The sequence below is a fragment of the Heloderma suspectum genome, chromosome 2 (genome assembly GCF_057233095.1).
Source record: "Heloderma suspectum isolate Gila_16-S chromosome 2, 16-S_ref, whole genome shotgun sequence".
NCBI lineage: Eukaryota > Metazoa > Chordata > Lepidosauria > Squamata > Helodermatidae > Heloderma > Heloderma suspectum.
The window spans coordinates 165771848-165791143 of record NC_139459.1 but is presented as its reverse complement, the minus strand read 5'-3'; the positions used below and the strand labels follow the sequence as shown (position 1 = coordinate 165791143).

The following is a 19296-nucleotide window of genomic DNA, read 5'->3' as shown; positions in this document are numbered from 1 at the left end:
GAAGGCTTTTGCTATGGTCACTGCTCCCTGGGCATTGCCCATAGGTGGGACCACAAACAGGGCCCCCTCCAAAGTTTTCAAAGTATCAGTGTGGACTGATACAAAGTATGTATCAGTCCACACTGATACATACAAATCACAGCAGCTCGCAGCCTATTTCTGAGCCCAAAATGCAAATTTTAACCTTTAAAGCACTAATTAAGAGGCAGGCACAAGGTAGATCTCCAGAAGTTAGGGACTTCAACTGCCATGAGCCCCTGCCAGCATGATCAATGGTCAAAAAAGCTAGGAGTTGAAGTCCAGAATGTCTGGAGATCTACTTGCTGCCGACCCCTGCACTAAATTGCTTGAGACCAGACTACCGTAAAGTCAACACATGAGCTTGCCTAGCAACTAAGATCCTCCTTTCAGACTCTTCTCCAGCTCCCCCTGATTCAGAAGTGAGTCGTAGGGCAACAGGATTTTTCCATTGTTGCACCCTGATTCTGGAATGCTGTCCCCAGAAAGGCTCATCTGAAACCAAGTCTGATAGCTTCTCAGTGCCTGGTGAAGACCTTTGTATTTGTTCAGGATGTTTAGGTGTACGTTTATCACCTCTCTGCTGCTGTTCTTTTGGGCGGAGGAGCGGTATTTTTATGTATCATGTTATTGTTAGCTTTTAATCTATGTCAGTTTCTCTGCGTGGTTGTTGGTGGAACAGTGGGTTAGACATTTTCTAAATAAATAATACCATGGCATGTAAACTATAAAATTTTGTCAGACACTAAAAGCCATTCCACATTAAATACCAAGTACTGCCAGATATCCACTGCCATATATAAAATATTGTAGCCAAATATAATTGGATATCAAGTAAAAATATCCCATGAATTTTCAGCAAACAATTGAATATGCAGAGAATATCTTGGAATCATAGAATAGTAGGGTTGGAAGGGGCCTACAAGGCCATTGAGTCCAACCTCCTGCTCAAGGCAGGAATTCAAGTCAGAGCATCCCTGACAGATCGCTGTCCAGCCTCGTCTCAAATGCCGCCAGTGTGGGAGAGCCCACCACCTCCCTAGGTAATTGGTTCCATTGTCGTATTGCTCTGACAGTCAGGAAGTTTGTCCTGATGTTCAGCTGGAATCTGGCTTCCTGTAACTTGAGCCCATTATTCCGTGTCCTGCACTCTGGGATGATCGAGAAGAGATGCTGGCCTTCCTCTCTGTGACAACCTTCCAAGTACTTGAAGAGCGCTATCATATCTCCCCTCAGTCTTCTCTTCTCAAGGCTAAACATTCCCAGTTCTTTCAGTCTCTCCTCATAGGGCTTTGTTTCCAGTCCCCTGATCATCTTCGTTGCCCTCCTCTGAACCCTCTCCAGTTTGTCTGCATCCTTCTTAAAATGTGGTGCCCAGAACTGGACACAGTACTCCAGATGAGGCCTAACCAGTGCTGAGGAGAGGGGAACTAGTACTTCCTGGGATTTGGAAGCTATGTTTCTATGAATGCAGCCCAAAATAGCATTTGCCTTTTTTGCAGCCACATCACACTGTTGGCTCATATTCAGCTTGTGATCGACAACAATTCCAAGACCCTTCTCACTTGTAGTGTTGTTGAGCCATGTATCCCCCATCTTGTAAGTGTGCATTTGGTTTCTTTTTCCTAGGTGCAGAACTTGGCATTTATCCCTATTAAATTTAATTCTGTTGTTTTCTGCCCAGCGTTCCAGTCTATCAAGATCACTTTGAATTTTGTTTCTGTCTTCCAAGGTATTAGCTGTCCCGCCCAATTTTGTATCATCTGCAACTTTGATCAGCATTCCCTGCACCTCCTCCTCCAAGTCATTAATAAAAATGTTGAAGAGCACCGGGCCCAGGACTGAGCCCTGCGGTATTCCGCTCGTTCCCTCTCCCCAGTTTGAGAAGATCCCAGTGATAAGTACTCTTTGAGTCCGATTCTGTAGCCAACTGTGGATCTAATGGATCGTTGTTTCATCTAGCCCACTTTGAGCTAGTTTGCTCATCCGGATATCATGGGGCACTTTGTCAAAAGCTTTGCTGAAGTCGAAGTATATTATGTCTACAGCATTCCCACAGTCCACAAGGAAGGTTACTTGATCAAAAAATGAGATCAGATTCATCTGGCAGGATTTGTTCTTGACAAATCCATGCTGGCCTCGAATAATCACTGCATTGTTTTCAAGGTGCTTACAGATGGATTGCTTTATCATCTGCTCCAGAATTTTCCCAGGGATTGATGTCAGACTGACTGGTCTGTAGTTCCCAGGTTCCTCCTTTTTACCCTTTTTGAAGATAGGGACAACATTAGCCCTCCTCCAGTCATCTGGCACTTCACCCATCCTCCATGACTTCTCAAAGAGAATGGATAGTGGTTCTGAGAGTTCTTCTGCCAATTCCTTTATTACTCTAGGCTGGAGTTCATCTGGCCCTGGGGATTTGAACTCATTCAAAGTAATTAGGTGTTCCTTGACCATATGCTTATCCATCTCAAGCTGCAATCCTGCTCCTTCAGCCTGTACTTTGCCTTTGCCAGGGGGCTCATAGACCCTCTTTTGGGAGAAGACTGAGCCAAAGTAAGAATATCCGACACACAAGTCAGGAATTTCCTGGAGGGGTCATGTTTTGCAGAATTTGTCTCCCAACAAATATGGGGGAAATTGAAGTCCCCCTTTACTATTACATCATACTTCCTTGAAACATTGGCTATTTGCTTTTCAAAAGTTTCATCCTCATCTTCTCCTTGATTGGGTGGCTGGTAGTAGACACTGACCACTAGGTTCCTTTTATTCTTTGCTCCATTTATTTTGATCCAGATGCTCTCGATGGGGCTACCAAGCTCCTCCTCCTGTATTTCTGTGCAGAGATATGTATTTTTCACATACAGTGCAACCCCACCTCCCTTTCTATTCCTCCTGTTCTTTTTGAACAAGTTATATCCTTCAGTTGCTGTATTCCAGTCATGAGAGTCATCCCACCAAGTCTCAGTTATACCTATCAAGTCATAATTTCCCTCCTGTATTAAGAGTTCAAGTTCGTTCTGTTTGTTTCCCATACTCTGGGCATTAGTATATAGACATCGAAGACCATGTGCTTCATAGTCTGGCTTTTTTCCTACATGTGTCTGAAGACTATTATTGGGCGCTATTAGAGCTGTCCTTTCTGTTGCGGTGCATGAGCCTTCATCCATTGTTACTCCCAACTTTACATCTCCCTTCACCGAAGGATTCAGTTTAAAGCCCTCCTGATGAAGTTCTTCATGCTGTGGCCAAACACATTCTTCCCAGCCTTTGTGAGGTGCAACCCACCCCTTGTCAACATTCCATCTTCCAGGAAGTATAGCCCGTGGTCCCAAAATCCAAATCTCTCACACCGGCACCACCTTCGTAGCCAGTCATTCACCCGGAGTATTTCCCCCCCCCCTTTCTATCCCTCTTCTAACTACTGGAAGGATGGATGAGAAAACTATCTGGGCCCCAAAGTTCTTGAGTTTCCTTCCCAAAGCTTCAAAATCTGACGTGATTTCTTCGTAGCTCTGCTTGGCGGTATCATTTCTTCCCACATGGATGAGAAGAAAGGGATACCTGTCAGTGGGCTTTATGAGTGCAGGCAAACTTTCAGTCACATCTCTAATCCTGGAGAGCCAGGGCCTGCAGAAGAGGCCACCACCACCACCGGGGAAGTGGCGGGCCTGCTGCTGCTGGGCCTGCTGTTGCTGGGCCTGCTGCCGCCGCTGCCGCCACCACCAGGCCTTCCCTGGAGACTTCTGCCTGGCAGACTGCCAGTCCCTGCAGGACCAGGCCCCCAGGTACTGAGCCAGCTGTGCTGCTCCACCTGCCCTCCCTGGAGGGGCTACATAAGCTGGCTGGCTGAGGTGGCCTGGGAGAGCCAGGGCCTGCAGGAGAGGCCACCACCACCACCACCGGGGAAGAGGCGGGCCTGCTGCTGCTGGGCCTGCTGCCGCCGCCGCTGCCACCACCACCACCACCACCAGGCCTTCCCTGTGGATTCCTGCTTGGCATTATTTTTAAGGGGATTTTTAATTGTTTTTTGTTGTTGTTTTGTTTTGTTTTTCTGGGGGATTTTGTTGTGTTTTTAGGGGTGGGTAGCCTGCCTGATAGGCGGGAGCAAGGGGGCATGTGTCCACCTGATGGAGGCAGTGGGGGGAGTGTTGGGGGCCAGAACATACCGAGGCTGGGCGGCAGGTGCTGGCGGAGTGCTAGGGGCAGGCCATGCCAGGTAAGGGGAACAAGGGAGAGATGTGTAATATCTGTCCCCTGCTCCAGGCCTGTCCAGAGCCAAAGGATGGCTGGGGGAGGCGTGACCCCATCTTCTGGCCTTCGTTTGCTGCTCTGCAATGCCAAGTCTGTTACCCAGAAAACATCCCTCATCCATGACATGATCCTGGATGAGGGTGCAGACCTGGCATGTATTACGGAGACCTGGCTGGCCGAGGCTGCTGCTCCAACCCTTGCAGCCATGTGTCCAGCTGGATTTTCGTATGCACAGCAGCCGAGGGCTGGGGATCGGGGAGGGGGAGTGGCTGTTATCTACCGAGAGTCCTTGGTCTTCACCAGACCCCCTCTCCGGAAGACCAAGGTTGCTGAGTGCATGTACTGGAGGTTGGGCCCGAAGGGCAGTCTGGGGATTCTGCTCATGTACCGTCCACCCCGCTGCACGGCTGACTCCCTGGCCGAGGTGCTTGAGGTGGTCTCTGATGTGCATGTGCAGTCCCCTAACTTATTGGTGTTGGGGGACTTCAATGTACATTCGGAGGCCATCCTCACAGGAGCACCTCGGGACTTCATGGAGACCATGGCCTCCTGGGAGCTGCACCATATTCTAACTGGGCCCACCCATGTAGCCGGTCATGCACTAGACCTTGTGTTTGTTTCTGGAGAAGTGGGGAGTGATCTGGAAGTCGGGGGTATATCCACCACCCCCTTGTCATGGTCAGATCACTATCTGGTGACGTTGGACTTCTCGGTTCCACAACCCCTCCGCAGGGGTGGAGGACCCATTAAAATGGTCCGCCCCAGGCATCTTATGGATCCAAATGGATTCCTGAACGCGCTTGGGGATTCTCTGGGGCATGCCAACGGCCACTCGGTCGAGACCCTGGTGGGTGGCTGGAATGCCGCAATCACTGGGGCATTAGATCGGGTGGCTCCGAAACGCCCTCTCCCCCTGAACAGGGCTCAGACTGCACCATGGTTCAAAATCCGTGGTTACAAGCTCTGAAACAGGAGGTGAGACGGCTAGAGCGCCGGTGGCGGAAGTCTCGCTCCAAAGACGATCAGACACGGGCTAGAGCTGTATCTTCAGCCTATCACGTGGTGGTGAAGGCAGCAAAAAAGGAATATTATGCTGCCTCCATCGCGTCTGCAGAGTGCTGTCCCAGGAGGCTGTTCCAAGTGGTCCACAGCCTGGTCGGTCCTGTGGCTCCGGAACCACTGGAGCATTCTAAGGCCTCCTGTGAGGCCTTGGCAAGGCACTTTGCAGATAAAATTGATCAGATTAGGTGTGTTACTCTTCACGCTGTGGATACAGTTAGTGAGCAAGAGGCGGCCTGTGGCAAACCGGTTTTGTGGGATCGGTTCCAGCCTCTTCCTCCTGATGAAGTGGACAGGGTGCTTTCATCGGTACGGCCGACCACCTGCTTACTTGATCCTTGCCCATCTTGGCTCATTATGAGCTGCAGAGAGAGACTGGGTGAGGGGATCAAGGCGGTGGTGAACGCCTCCCTTGAGGAGGGAGTGATGCCATCAGCCCTCAAGGAGGCAGTGATAAGACCGCTCTTAAAGAAGCCCTCCTTGGATCCTCAAGTTTTGAACAACTTTCGCCCAGTCTCAAATTTGCCATTTTGGGGCAAGGTGATTGGGCGGTTGGTGGCGGTGCAGTTGAAGGCACACTTGGAAGAAACTGATTATCTAGACCCATTTCAGTCGGGCTTCAGGCCTGGGCATGGGACAGAAACGGCCTTGGTCGCCTTGGTAGATGATATGAGGAGGGCTCTGGATAGGGGTGAATGCTCCTTCCTTGTTCTCCTCGACCTCTCAGTGGCTTTCGATAAGGTTGACCACGGTATCCTCCTGGACCGCCTGGAGGGGTTGGGCATTGGGGACACCGTATTGCGGTGGTTCCGGTCCTTCCTCTCCGGCAGGTACCAGAGGGTAGCACTGGGAGAGGAGGTTTCGGACCTGTGGCCACTTACTTGTGGGGTGCCGCAGGGTTCCATCCTCTCCCCGATGCTATTTAACATCTATGTGAAGCTGCTGGGGGCTATCATCAGGAGGTTTGGGGTGCAGTGTCATCAATATGCGGATGACACGCAGCTCTACCTCTCGTTTAAATCTTCACCAAGGTTGGCAGTAGAATCCCTGTCCAAATGTCTGGAGACGGTGAGTGGCTGGTTGGGGAGGAATAGCCTGAAGCTCAACCCTGACAAGACCGAGGTACTTTTGGTGGGAGACAAGAGGAGGCTGGGGGATGTTGACCTGGTGTTGAATGGGGTACGGCTACCCTTGAAAGACCAGGTCCGCAGCCTGGGGGTCATTTTGGACTCCCAGCTGTCCATGGAGGCTCAGGTGTCAGCTGTGAGCTGGACAGCGCTGTATCAACTCCATCTGATACGCGGCTGCGCCCCTTCCTTCCCGACCATCTGCTCCCATCGGTAGTACATGCCCTGGTCTCCTCTCGTTTAGACTACTGTAATGCGCTCTATGTGGGGTTACCCTTGAAGACGGTTCGGAAACTGCAGCTGGTACAGAACGCGGCGGCTCGCCTGATTAAAGGCAGCCGCCGGCGAGATCACATCACTCCAGTGCTGAACGAGTTGCACTGGTTACCAGTTGTTTTCCGGGCCAAATTCAAGGTGTTGGGTTTGACCTTTAAAACCCTATATGGTTCCAGCCCAGCCTATCTTAAGGAGCACCTCCAGCAGCACCAGACAGGCCGCTTAACAAGATCAGCCTCGGATGGCCTTCTCTCTGTCCCATCAGCCAGGACAGCTAGACTGGTGGGGACGAGGGAGAGGGCCTTTTCTGTGGTGGCCCCCACTCTGTGGAACTCCCTCCCTAGGGAACTCCGTCATGCCCCCTCTTTAATGAGCTTCCGTCGTGCATTAAAAACGTTGTTGTTCAGGCAGGCATTTGGGGTGGGTTAGGGTATTTTAGAAAATGTTTTTATTGTAGAATTTTATTGTTTTAAACTGTTTTTATTGTATGTTGTACATCGCCCAGAGTGGCTGGGTGACCAGCCAGATGGGCGATTAATACATTTAATAAAAAAAATAAAAAAATAATCCATCCTCCTGGGAGACAGCATACCTGGCGAGTCCACGGGTCTTCACGACATACTTGGGTCTCTATCCCATGCAGCAAGGAGTCTCCCACTACTACTCCTCTTCTCTTCTTCTTGTTGTAGGCCTGGGTTTCATCGCCTCTGCTTGACTGACCTTCAGCCTCTTGCTTGCTCTCATGCAGGTTCCCCTGTAATTCTTCCTCTGCAGGCTGTCCTCCAGTCTCATCCTCAAGTACCTGGAATTGGTTCCACTGCTTCCACTGGTGTAGAGTGGGGTCTAATTCTTCTTCTCCTAACTGTCACGCTTTTCCAAGGAGTATCCTCTATTCTGTAGATTTTCAACATCCCGGCTCCCAAAGGAGAATTTTCTGTAGAGTCTTAGGGAGAAAATCCATTTCAACTGTACTCTGAGATCCTATCTCATTGTGGGTGGATATATCAGCATTACATTAGTGTACAGAGATAATTAAAGGGGTAATCTACAGTGTAAGGGCTGGTTTCAATGCAATAATTTTGTTCTGAGTGAGTTGTATACACATGGATATGGCATATTAATATTGGTCATCCATGTAACTTTTCTAGAGCCAGTCATCCAGTGCCATCTTTATTTGGGTTCAAAAGAGTCATTTTGCATTTTGGAGCTCAGACCTCACCTCTGCCTTATATTGGGCAAGTTACTTTTCTTTTAGTCTTACCAGCTTGGCTTCTGAGTATTCTGTGACTGGCCATGCCCACCTTGGCAACTTTTTTAATCAACAGGCAAGCCACCTTCACATGACATTCCAAATATCCCCACCGACCCAAAAGGGTTGGGACCCCTGCTTAGACATCTAAACAATACACCACAATGGGTGTGGGGAGCACTTTTCATTTCACATTGCTTTATTGTCACCCTAAAAATGCCACCACACAAAGTAACTGTTTGTGGAGTTGAACTGGCCTTGGTGTTGTTTATGCAGCTTGCACAACATTGCAATAGGTAGCCTTTCTTCAGTATTCCTGGAACTGCATCATGAACTGGGAGCATTAACCTCTCCTTCCCGAAATTGGGGGGAAAATATTTCTAAAGCAGTCATAGATCAAAATGTCCATGGCCAAACTCCCTGGCATTCTGATAAGCAACACAAATGGGCAGAGATCTTTGATTGTTTTGTCTATGCCTTTGTTTAGAGCTGGAGAGGGCACATGGGACAACAGGCTCTTGCAATTTGCAACAAAAACAAACAAGGAACATTAGAACAAAGCTGCTGCAATTTAGGAGGGAAGCTAGCACATTTTTCTAAACAGGGAAGCAGTCCAGGACATCATCCTTCAAATGACTGTTATCTCCTTATGCTTGTATGAATTACATATTCACTAGTTTATTGACTTCCATTGTTTACAAGTCCGATCATCTGCATACCAGTTTCCTCATTTACATATATGCTATATTATCTGTAAATTTTTCATTTGTTATGAAATTCCAGATACCAAGGCTAAAAAGGCTTCCAGATAAAAAGTAATCAGACAATTCTAATCTGGGGGGTGTTGGGGAAGGTGAATCTACACAGAGGGCTGGGAAATCCCCTTCTATATGCGGTTCATTTGCAAAGAACAGGGAATTTCCTTCTCAAATTACTAATGTTCCGGAGAGCTTTTTAGACTCAGCCTACGTTGGCAGCAATGTCCATTGTTGCAAATCCTATGTCACGTAGTCAGTCACTGCATCACTATGGGACAAGGGAGAGGTTATGTACTCTTCTTCCCTCCCCCCGCCCCCAATACACACAGGCATTTTATGATATCTCAGAATCTGAGCTTTCTCTTCCCATGGTATGTCCACCCAACATTCTTGCATAGTATTTAGTTCACCACCTTTTCTGCATTATATATTTTAGGGAAAAAATCTATTAAGAACTGTCTAAAATAGCAGTGCTCTTTCTCGGACCAACAAAAATGCCACAAAGTAGTGAGGAAACAAGCTTTTGAATTCCTTATAACACTTCTTCACACTGGGAGCATAAAAAAGATGGGCCTGAGCATGGCTGAAAAGCTCAAGTCTGTACTTCTTAAGACAATGTGGTGGTGGAGTTATGCAGATGTGCCCACCTAGGAAGTGTGCATAGGAATACCTGCCAGATGAGACTGTGCCATGCTAGGTGCAAAACAGCTCTATGGTTGCGCTAACTAAAGGCTCCTGGAAGAAAGAAACAACACTTACTACTTTGTGTCATTTTCATTAGTCCTAATAAAGATACTGTTCTATGGTTGCCTTTGTACTTCTTCTACTGGGCCAACATCTACCATTTTTGTTTATTAAGAAGTGTACTTTCTATGCTAGGGTCACTAATAAAACTTTAATGAGACTGCTGTATTGAGAGGACCATAAATGCTCATAGATCTCCCCATTCTGGTACATGGATTCTGCAGCTGAAATTTCCAAGATGGTTGACACGCAAATCAGGATATGAAATAACTCATGACTAAATGAGTTTTTTAAAAAGTTATAAGGCCCTATACTTTGCCACCAAAATGAGCTTTATACATGCATTTGTTCATGAGGTATCACTCCTTTCGCATGTCAACCATCTTGGAACATGGCAGCTACAGAGTTCATGCACTATAATGGGCATGTCTACCCATTATGTGTTGCTCTAGGTGGCACTGTGGTATAGCAGAATAGCACAGTTACACAACTGGAAAAAGTATTTTCTTTTGCTTTCACAAATAAGCATTTCCCTGCTCTAAAAATACTTGCAGAAAGTGCTGTTCAAAAATAGAAGTGAAATTGCTGGATCACAACATTGCCTGAAAAACCTGTAAACAACCATGAGTGATGGATGAGCGTATAAAAAATGCCTCGAGTTGATAAGCTCCTAATGACCATCACCACAACTTATTCCATGACTTAATTATGCATTGTGTGAGATGTACTCCCTGAACCTATTGCCAGCAAATTTAATTGGATGACCTAGGGCCAGTATTATGAGAGAGGGAGAATTTGCCCTGGATGGAGGTCTCCTAGCATGACCAGTCAGAAGGCATTGTGCAGCTGTTTCGGCTATCTCCCCTTAATGGATTTTTTGGGAGGCTGACAAATTGAAGACAGTGACATCTGGACTTCCCATAAAATTTTGTGTTTGAAGTAGGGTGATGGTAAAGTAAAAGCCTTGTCTGGAAGCACAAAGTGTTATATGAGACTGAGGGAGATGGAGAAAGACTAAGGGTGCAATCCTATGCATGTTTAGACATTGCAGGATTCTGTCTGAATATGCATATTTCTGTCTGAGTATGCATAGGATTGTGCCCTAACACAGAGAGAGAAAGGGAGGAGAAGAGCAAGAGAAGGAAGAGAGAGAGATGGGGATTTTAAGTTTTAATTCTTTTGTTTTTCAAGTTACTTTATGCACATTTTTAGCCAGTCGAGCGGGAGTGGATTAGCTGCCCATGCTGGCGGCTGATATTTAATGTTGTGTTTTATTAATATTTCTTTTACCACCCACTTAATCATAAAATGTTTGCCATCTTCCCCATGCTGGTGTGTTAAGGAACAATCCTATGGCCACTAGAGAGCTATAGGATTTTTTTGGTTTCAGGGAACTGAGGTTGGAACTGGGGGATGTTTCCATGACAATGGAAGGAGAAGTGAATGGAGGAGTTCTGGATTTTTTTTTTTTTTTTAAAGAATCAGGTTTGCTGTGCTTTGGTCCATGCAGGGCTCCACGAGCAGGTACTCTGCACCAGTAAAAATCGCTTCATAGAACATACTTCCGGGTGGGGGTGGGAGGTGGGTGGAGTGAATGTCATCTGCTCAACCAATTAGAGAGGCTTCCCTCCCCCCCAGGCTTCCCCCCCTTTCTCCTTTCCCCTGAAGCTCCAGATGCACCTGCATTTCAAGGGCGGGCCTCATTGACCACAGTGGGAGTTACTTCCAAGTAGTCACACATATGCTTGTGCTGGGAAAGAGAGAGGGGGAGAACACAGGCATGGGAAACCAGCCCACTTTCTAACCAGACCAATACTGTGCAGGATCTCTATAACAAAGGTGTGAAGTAGTTACTTCCTAAGGCAATAAACCAAACCACAGAGAATCAGAGCCTCGAGATCATGCTTTAGAGCATTTAGGGAATGTGTGCTTTAAACTGTGCCATTTCAATTGAGGAGGATCTCTGTAAATTCTGATGTGGACTTTCAGGGGACAAGCCTCATTGAGTACAATGGGAGTTACTTCCTAGTGGATATTAACTGGTTTGTGCAGGAACTGGAAACACAGGAAACACCCCTTCACTGAGGCCATTGTGAAGGCACAGCACTGGGCAGGGCTAGCATACCCAAGGTCAGTGCAGGGTTTGGGGCACACAACAGCTGTACCGCAGAGAATCTGACTTGAGGAAAAGTATTGGACTTTAAGCAGCCTCAGGAAATCCAGTTTTCCCATGATAAGCTCCGGGGTGGCTGCTGGATGGCCACATTGTCATGTATCCCTAACGACCTCAACATGCAGCATGCTCAGAGTAAATCGCTGATGGAGACACCCCCAGGGCTCTGACCTCAGTTCCCAGAAACTGCACTTCCCTCCCACTCCCCCTCATAGCTCTTAGTGTCCCTCTCCAATCATACTTACTGTTCACTACAATGGGAAGCCAACCCCAGTCAGTGAGACTTTGCTCCAGAGATTATGGGGTCCCAAAGCGTGCGCTTTTCCTGGGCCCTGTTTCCTCAACAATGGAAGAAGGGAGGAGCAGCTCACCCGCATTCTTGTAGGAGCCGCTTTTGGTCTGGGCAGGGCTCCATGAGGGTGTACATCACATCATTCTAAGTGGCTTCATGTAACTTACTTCTGGGTGGTGGGGGGGTTGGAGTGAACATCATCTGAGTGGCAGGGGGTGCTCAACCAATAAGAGAGCCCCCCCGGCTCTGTAAGGAAGATGCGAAGTACTTACTTCCCCTTGTGCGCATTTGTAAGACAAGCGTCCCAACCAGCCCCAAGCCTCATTGAGCACAATTTGTGTTACTTCTGAGTAGACACACACATGCTTGTGCTGGGAAAGGGGGGGGAGAGAACACAGGGTTGGGAAACCAGCCCCCTTTCTAACCAAACCGATACTGTGCAGATCTCTATAACAAAGCTGTGAATTAGTTACTTCCTAAGGCAATAAAGCAAACAATGGAGAATTGGAGCCTCAAGATCACGCTTAACCACACTTAGGGAATTGGGCTTTAAACTGTGCCATTTTGATTGAGGGAGATCTCTATAAGTACTGATGTGGGCAGTCAGAGGGCAAGCCTCATTCAGCACAATGGGAGTTACTTCTGAGGAGAAATTAATGGGTTTGCTGTGGGGGAAAAAACAGTAAACACAAAGACAGACACTAGCCCCCATTTAAATCTGTGGTGGCCCCCACTCTGTGGAACTCCCTCCCTAGGGAACTCCACCATGCCCCCTATTTAATGAGCTTCTGCCACACATTAAAATGTAGTTGTTCAGGCAGGCATTTGAGGTAGGTTAGGGTATTTTTAGAAATATGATGTTTTAATGTAGAATTTTATTGTTTTAAAACTGTTTGTATTGCTGTAAATCGCCCAGAGAGGCCGGGTGACTGGCCAGATGGGCGATTAAGAAATGTAATAAATAAATAAAATAAAATAAAATAAACCCACAGGATCTCTATTCAGGGGAGAAGCCTCATTGACCACAATGGGAGTTACTTCTAAGTAAACACCAACTGGTTTGTGCAAAGATGGGAAACACACAGGAAACACCCCTTAATCAGGGTCACGGTGAAAGGCACACTCCTGGGTAGAGCTACCATACCTGAGGTCAATGCAGGGGTTGGGGCACACAGCAACTACAGGGGAGAAACTGACTTGACAAAAAGAATCGGACTTTTAGCAGTCTCAAATATCTGGTTTTTCCCTGATAAGCTCCGGGGTGGCCGCTGGACAGCCACGCCGTCATGTATCCCTAACGACCTCCACACACAGCCAGTTTGGAGGAAATCGCTCATGGAAACAGGCCTCTGATATCCTGAGAATTCTGACTAGGATTTTGCTATGTCTACTTTACGTACATTTTTTTCACTGACTGTTTCACCCTGCAGATGCTTTTTATTGTCAGCAACAGTCTTATCGCTGATGGTGCAAGGTCCCCTGGGGTGAATTGACCAGAAGCCTGCTATTTTCACAGGATGTTCTAAGTGCTGTTTTGAGATGTTATTCCACAGGATCTTGCAACTGCTGACACTACGGTTACTGACTCTGGGCAGTCTGTAAGAGCCTTTTCACCCAGTTTCCAAAAGTGCTTATGATAGGATTTTTGGGAGCCCCAATACTCCATAGCTAATGGCCTTGCTGAAACCCATCAACACTCACACCAGTGGAACTCATTCACCTACAATGTGAGGCATGCAATGGATATTAAATTATGATACATGACATGTGATACACAAAATGCAATGCATAGCCTCACAATAGAGGTAGAATAAAGGTGCAAATAAAATATAAGATAAACACAGTTAAAAGTGAGTCCCATGTTGCAGGTTGTGGTTCAAGGTTAATCCCAGCTCTGGACAAGTTGGAAACCACAGACCTAGAAAAATTACGGAGTTCTTGCAAGCCTGTGATCCACCACTGGAGAGCCCATCTATTTCACAGAACTAACAGGCAAGTAGATAGCAGGAGGTGAGAGCCATCACTGATCTTGTAATCTCAGGCTGCACCAAATAAAGGATTTGTCTTTTCCAAATAGCTTTCTCTCCACCTGCCCCAGAGCAAACCTCTCCTATCCTCAGCAAAACTGGCATTAATCCTGGAGGTGTGGGAGTTTCTCCTGTTACTGATTAACCTCAGGAAACCTCTGCACATAAGCGAAGTCCTAACTAAAACAAGCCACTTGAAAGGGTGGAGGCCTCTTCAAGCACAATGGGAAATCATTCTGCTGCTCTCTGCTTGTTGGCTTTGTGGGCATTCCCTTTGTGGGCATATGTTGCGGTGCCTAGATCTGATACCCGGCCCTTGTAAGTATCTCTGTGACCAGCAATCAAAGATCAGTGAACTTACGCTTCATTTGGGGAAATAACAGATTTAAGAAATCCCAAATTTTGCAAAATCGACCAGTACCAATTTTCACTTATTTCCTAATATTTGGCTTCTATTAGAAAAAGAAAGAAACAGCTGTCTTTATTTTAAAGCAAAGCCGAAAGGCTTAAAATTCTCATACCTAATGGGGCTTGATTTCCCATTCAAGATGCATGGGATTCTAGCATTGTGATTTCCTTTTTGTAATATGTTAGTCTTTCTGCAGATTTGCTTTAGATTTTTGTTTTTCAAATCAAACATCTTTAACTTAATGTATTATCAAAGCTTTGGGAGTTAATAGTCTGGATCAAAATTCAACAAGCATAAATGTATGACACTTAAAATATTGAATGTTGTTTTAGAAAATGAAATATTCTGCTAAAAAGCTCTGAAATTCTTTAAAATACATCCCTTGTCCCATTATAATTTTGACTCTGAACTTTGTACACTTAGGCTGTAATACTAGGCATATTTACTTGGTTTTCACCTGAGCTTTAGGTGGTGATTTCAGGAATGGCAGCAAGAACCTCTCTTTTGCCACTTCCTACTCCAACCATCCTTCATTAGTACCTGAGAGGATAAGCAACAGCAAAAAATTAAGGCTCCACCCTGCTTTTGAACATGTATTCTTATCTATTCTCTAGCACAAGACTTGTATACAAATATTCCTTGAAATCAGTACTTGCTACCCTTTCATCTCACAGAGCTCCAGCCAGCTTCCCCTGCTCTTACAGCCCATTAATTACTCTGGGCATCTCTACACCAGCCTAAAATCCTGCATTTAAAATGGGACTTTCTGCTTCCATTTTAAATGCAGGATCACAGCAAATCCGTTTTTCACCCACTTCCTTTTCCCCCTCCCCTTTCCCTCTCCTTCTCCCCATATCTCAGTCTTCCATATCCTTCATTGATCTCACTCCTCTTCTTGCCACTTTTCCTCTTTTCATGGCAGAAACTCAAGCGGAACACAACAGGATAATTTGATAGCTCATTATCTGTGATCTATTTAAAAATGGAACAAAGGGCATTAAGTGCAGGAGACGCCTTGGAGGATCACAGCATCATGTAAAGAGCCCACAACTTCCATGAAGGAGCAATCTCAATTGTAGGATAAAAGCTCCGTGTGAAGAAAGCCTCTGTCTTGCCCTTTTCTCCTGCTTCATGCAGGCTGACTGCCTTAAAAAAACCTTTTTGAAGTACAGCATGAATGTTCAGTCACTTCAACCATTGGTGGTGCCTTATTTGTAAAACAATCATCACCATCTTTTTAAAAATGAAAGCAATGCTGTGGGGGTGGGGAGGAATTGATGTTATGATTAACCAAGATCACAGGACTGGGGTCAACCAATTAGCGATCTCCCTAGTTGGCTTCTGTAGAAACAGGAAGAGTTAGTTTCTCCTGAGTGATGTAGAACATGAAGGAAGGCTGTACCTGTTGTTACATTCACCCCACTTTTGCAAGCAGTGAAAGTTGCACGGATGCAGTGCTTACTCATGTTTGATTTCCTTTTGAAGGAGGTTGCTGGAAGCTTATTGGTGTTTCATAACATCTGCATTTATTTACAAATATACAGATTGAGCATAGGGGGAGGGGGAGCTTTAACTCTTCAACAAACAGCCAAAGTCCCACGTTCCTTTTCTAAGGAGACAGCCTGCACTTTAAGATTCACAGAGCCCAGACTTCCTTAGTCTCATTCAAACTCTGTTGTTCTTCTTTCACACTGTTAGATAAAAAGTTCTTGCTTTCGGTTGGAAGAAAGGGATGCCAGGCAGGCAGCAGTGGATCCAACACTATTTTATTGATCGTTTTGCAAAACGGGTGCAGAGCAGTCTGGACCCCGAAGCACGTGTGCAAAAGCTTTTTATACTTTATCACTTCTATTGTTCTTGCCAGTAACCAATGAAACAGTCAGTACATCAGCTTACCAAGCCAATAGCCAATAAACAGTCAGTACACCAGCTTACCAAGCCGTTAGTCATGAGCATGTCAGTATGGTTCCCTTCTTGCTCCGCCTACATTTTTCCCGCCACTTGGGCTCTTACGTGACTGAGGCGCCAACCAGTTATGGAGTCTCTTTTTCTAACAACACTGACATATTGCCCTCTCTGCCTAGCTAAAACAAAACAACAAAACCAACCCTATTTCAGCCTCATGTGTAAAACTGGTGATGACAGAGATAACATTTGTACAGTGATGTACAATTTGTACAACTGGGGGTTGGACTCGATGGCCTTGTAGGCCCCTTCCAACCCTACTATTCTATGATTCTATGATGGGGCCAGTTTAGAAGGAGCCTCACCACATCCATTTCAAAAATATCTTTTTCTCTCCAGGGTCAAGTAGAAGGAGGGTGGGAGGGAGGGGAGCGTGTATTTATTTATTTATTTATTTATTTAAAAGATTTTAAACCTGCCTTTCAGGGCATACAACCCTCACAAGCCAGCTTATCATATTGCAAAAATATGAACCTACAAATTACAATTAAACAATTGTACAATTTAAACAATTAAACAATTACAATTCTGCAAATTTGCAGCAAAAGCTGGCTATGAAAGGTTTGCTGGCATCTATGAGTTCTCTAACCTGTCCACCCCTACAGCAATTTTGCAAGATTTTGTAAAGGTTCATTTAAAAATATGGAAAAGGATTTACTATAAATGGCTGAGCTCATGGTGCTTAATTTTTTAAGGTGGGCAACTCCTTGTGGGGGGGGGGCAGGGGAGAGCAAGAATTCAGTTTGCTGGCATATAAGTCTGTCTAGCAAACTGAGAAACTGGAAGAATGCTAGGCAACTGAAGAACTGGTTGCAAGTCCTCTTTTTAAATTATGTCTACCTTCACCCTAAGAATACTGACTCCCTTTGCTTTGTGGCATCAGATATTACAAGGGGCGGCAGGACTGACATCCCTTTTCTGTGCTTCTAGTGTAATATCTGAAGTAGCAACACCCACACCTCTCTTGCAGCGACATGGATGAACTATAGTTGCACATTATTGCTCATATTATTTTGATCATGCATGTAGTACCACCCATTTGTTTATTATAAACAAATTTTTAAAAGGTCTGTGTCCTTACAGTATACATTTTGCCAGTGGTTTAACATGTGAAGAAGAGAGGGATTGGACCAGTTTGAGCCTTTGCTTGGATAATTTAAATTAAAATGCTTCCTATGATATAATGATGCCCCCTACTCTGGCTGCCTCTTCACAGATACACGCTCATCGCCCCCAACACCATACACGTGGATAGTGAGGAGACCATTGTTGTGGAGGGTCATGATCACATCAGTCCTATTGATGTCTCAGTTACCATCTATACATTCCCCGAGAAGACTGTCACCTTGAGCCAAACTCAAGCCAGACTGGACTCTGGAAATGGCATGATGATCTCTGCAAAAATAAAGGTGAAGTTGGAATGAAAACCTTGGCCACCAATTGCGACATCGTGGTATTTTCACATATGAACCTTAAATCGGTGCTTGCTTCAGTGATTTTGTAATATGAATGTGAAACTGGAGGCTTACAATATTTTTGGAATACTTGGTTTATATATTCAGCTGAGTCAAGTAGCAAAGCTTTTTCTTGCCTGGACCACTTTAGGCTGGGGGGGCGGGGTGTATCTTTGAAAATGCAAGGAGGTGGGAGGGGAATCCTTGCACGTAGAAAATAGTATGTCAGAGAGAAAGGTTCAGGCTAGCCTTCCCTCTGATAGTGATATGCTATTTATCTGCATATCAGACTGTCCCCACCACCATCATGGGAGTATAGCCTGAAGGTCTACAGAACTCTCCACAATCAACTGGACCATGGTAGGACCAAAAAAAAGTGTTATGTAGCAAAGACAATGACAGGTGTACAATACTTTCTTGGGGAGTCCTTCTCTTAATCTGCCCATTTGATTTTGTTTGTTTTTACCCATTTGATTTTTTAAAACAATAGATTGTTTCATTTTTCCATTAAACAGATAAACAAAACTTTAAATCCAAGTGCTTATTATACTGTATAAACATCCACATTCAGTTTTGTAGTGCCAAAGTAACACTAGATATAAACAATTGCACAAAGTACATATTCAAATCTTAAGACAGTACTTCTCTCCAAAATGTTCTCTGGGTGATTGGAGGTCTGAAGTCATTTTCTTTTTTTGTTAAGAAAAGTAAAAAATAGAAACCATATCTTTATAAAACTATATTGCTAGGCCATCCTCCTAATCCATTACCCATTTGATTTTGTTCAGTTTAACTCCTGTAACTTCTGTCCCCTTCTTGAAAAGCTATAACTGAGTGGTACATAGTAGGTGGTCTCCAGCCAACTCTTTCCCCACCTCACATTGTGGCTTAAAAAAAAAAAAAAAAGATCTAAGAAAAAAATTACAAATGCATCATTGGCATCCTTAGAACAAAAAAGCAGTCAAGCGCTCAGTCGCTCACAGAAAAATTGAGGATGAAAGCCAGAGCACGCTGTTTGCTGTTAAGGCACATGGGCACTCAGGGGCAAAAAGCAAGCCAGTTTTAATAACAAAAAATAAAAGTATGGAGGCACTGAAGGGACAGCATTTTTAACAAGTAATGGCAGAGAGGTGGGTAATGGAGCGAAGTTGAGTTCAACACTCCCACCTACCACACCACAAACCACAGCCAGCTGCTGACACAATAGTCAGTTCAGATCTCTACTGAATTGCAGTGGAAGGTCTCAAAAATCACACAAAAGTAACACATTCTGAAAGCATGATATGTAAGACTAAAAGATTTTGACCAGCTTAAAACCCCCCTAAAATAGTATGCACCCTCACTTGGGAGAGAGGAGAAGGAGGAAACTAGACTAGTTCTCCTATAATCTGAGCTTTACTAAGCCACTATAGTCTCATGATAGTGTTTGCCTTTGAAAAAGTGAGGGATTACAATCCAAGGTCCAAACCTTGGTTTAGAAGGACAACAAGG

The 19296-nt window shown here is 45.4% G+C and overlaps 1 protein-coding gene across 1 annotated transcript in view; it reads left to right on the top strand.

The window, feature by feature from the left end:
- The first annotated feature begins 14174 nt into the window (after nucleotides 1-14174).
- LOC146353121 (venom factor-like) overlaps nucleotides 14175-19296 on the top strand; it is a 105250-nt gene continuing 100128 nt past the window's right edge. The window contains exons 1-2 of the mRNA XM_084829699.1: nucleotides 14175-14295; nucleotides 17568-17760. Coding sequence (XP_084685825.1) covers nucleotides 14201-14295; nucleotides 17568-17760 — 288 coding nt within the window. The 5' untranslated portion in view covers nucleotides 14175-14200. The remainder of the gene's footprint in view (nucleotides 14296-17567; nucleotides 17761-19296) is intronic.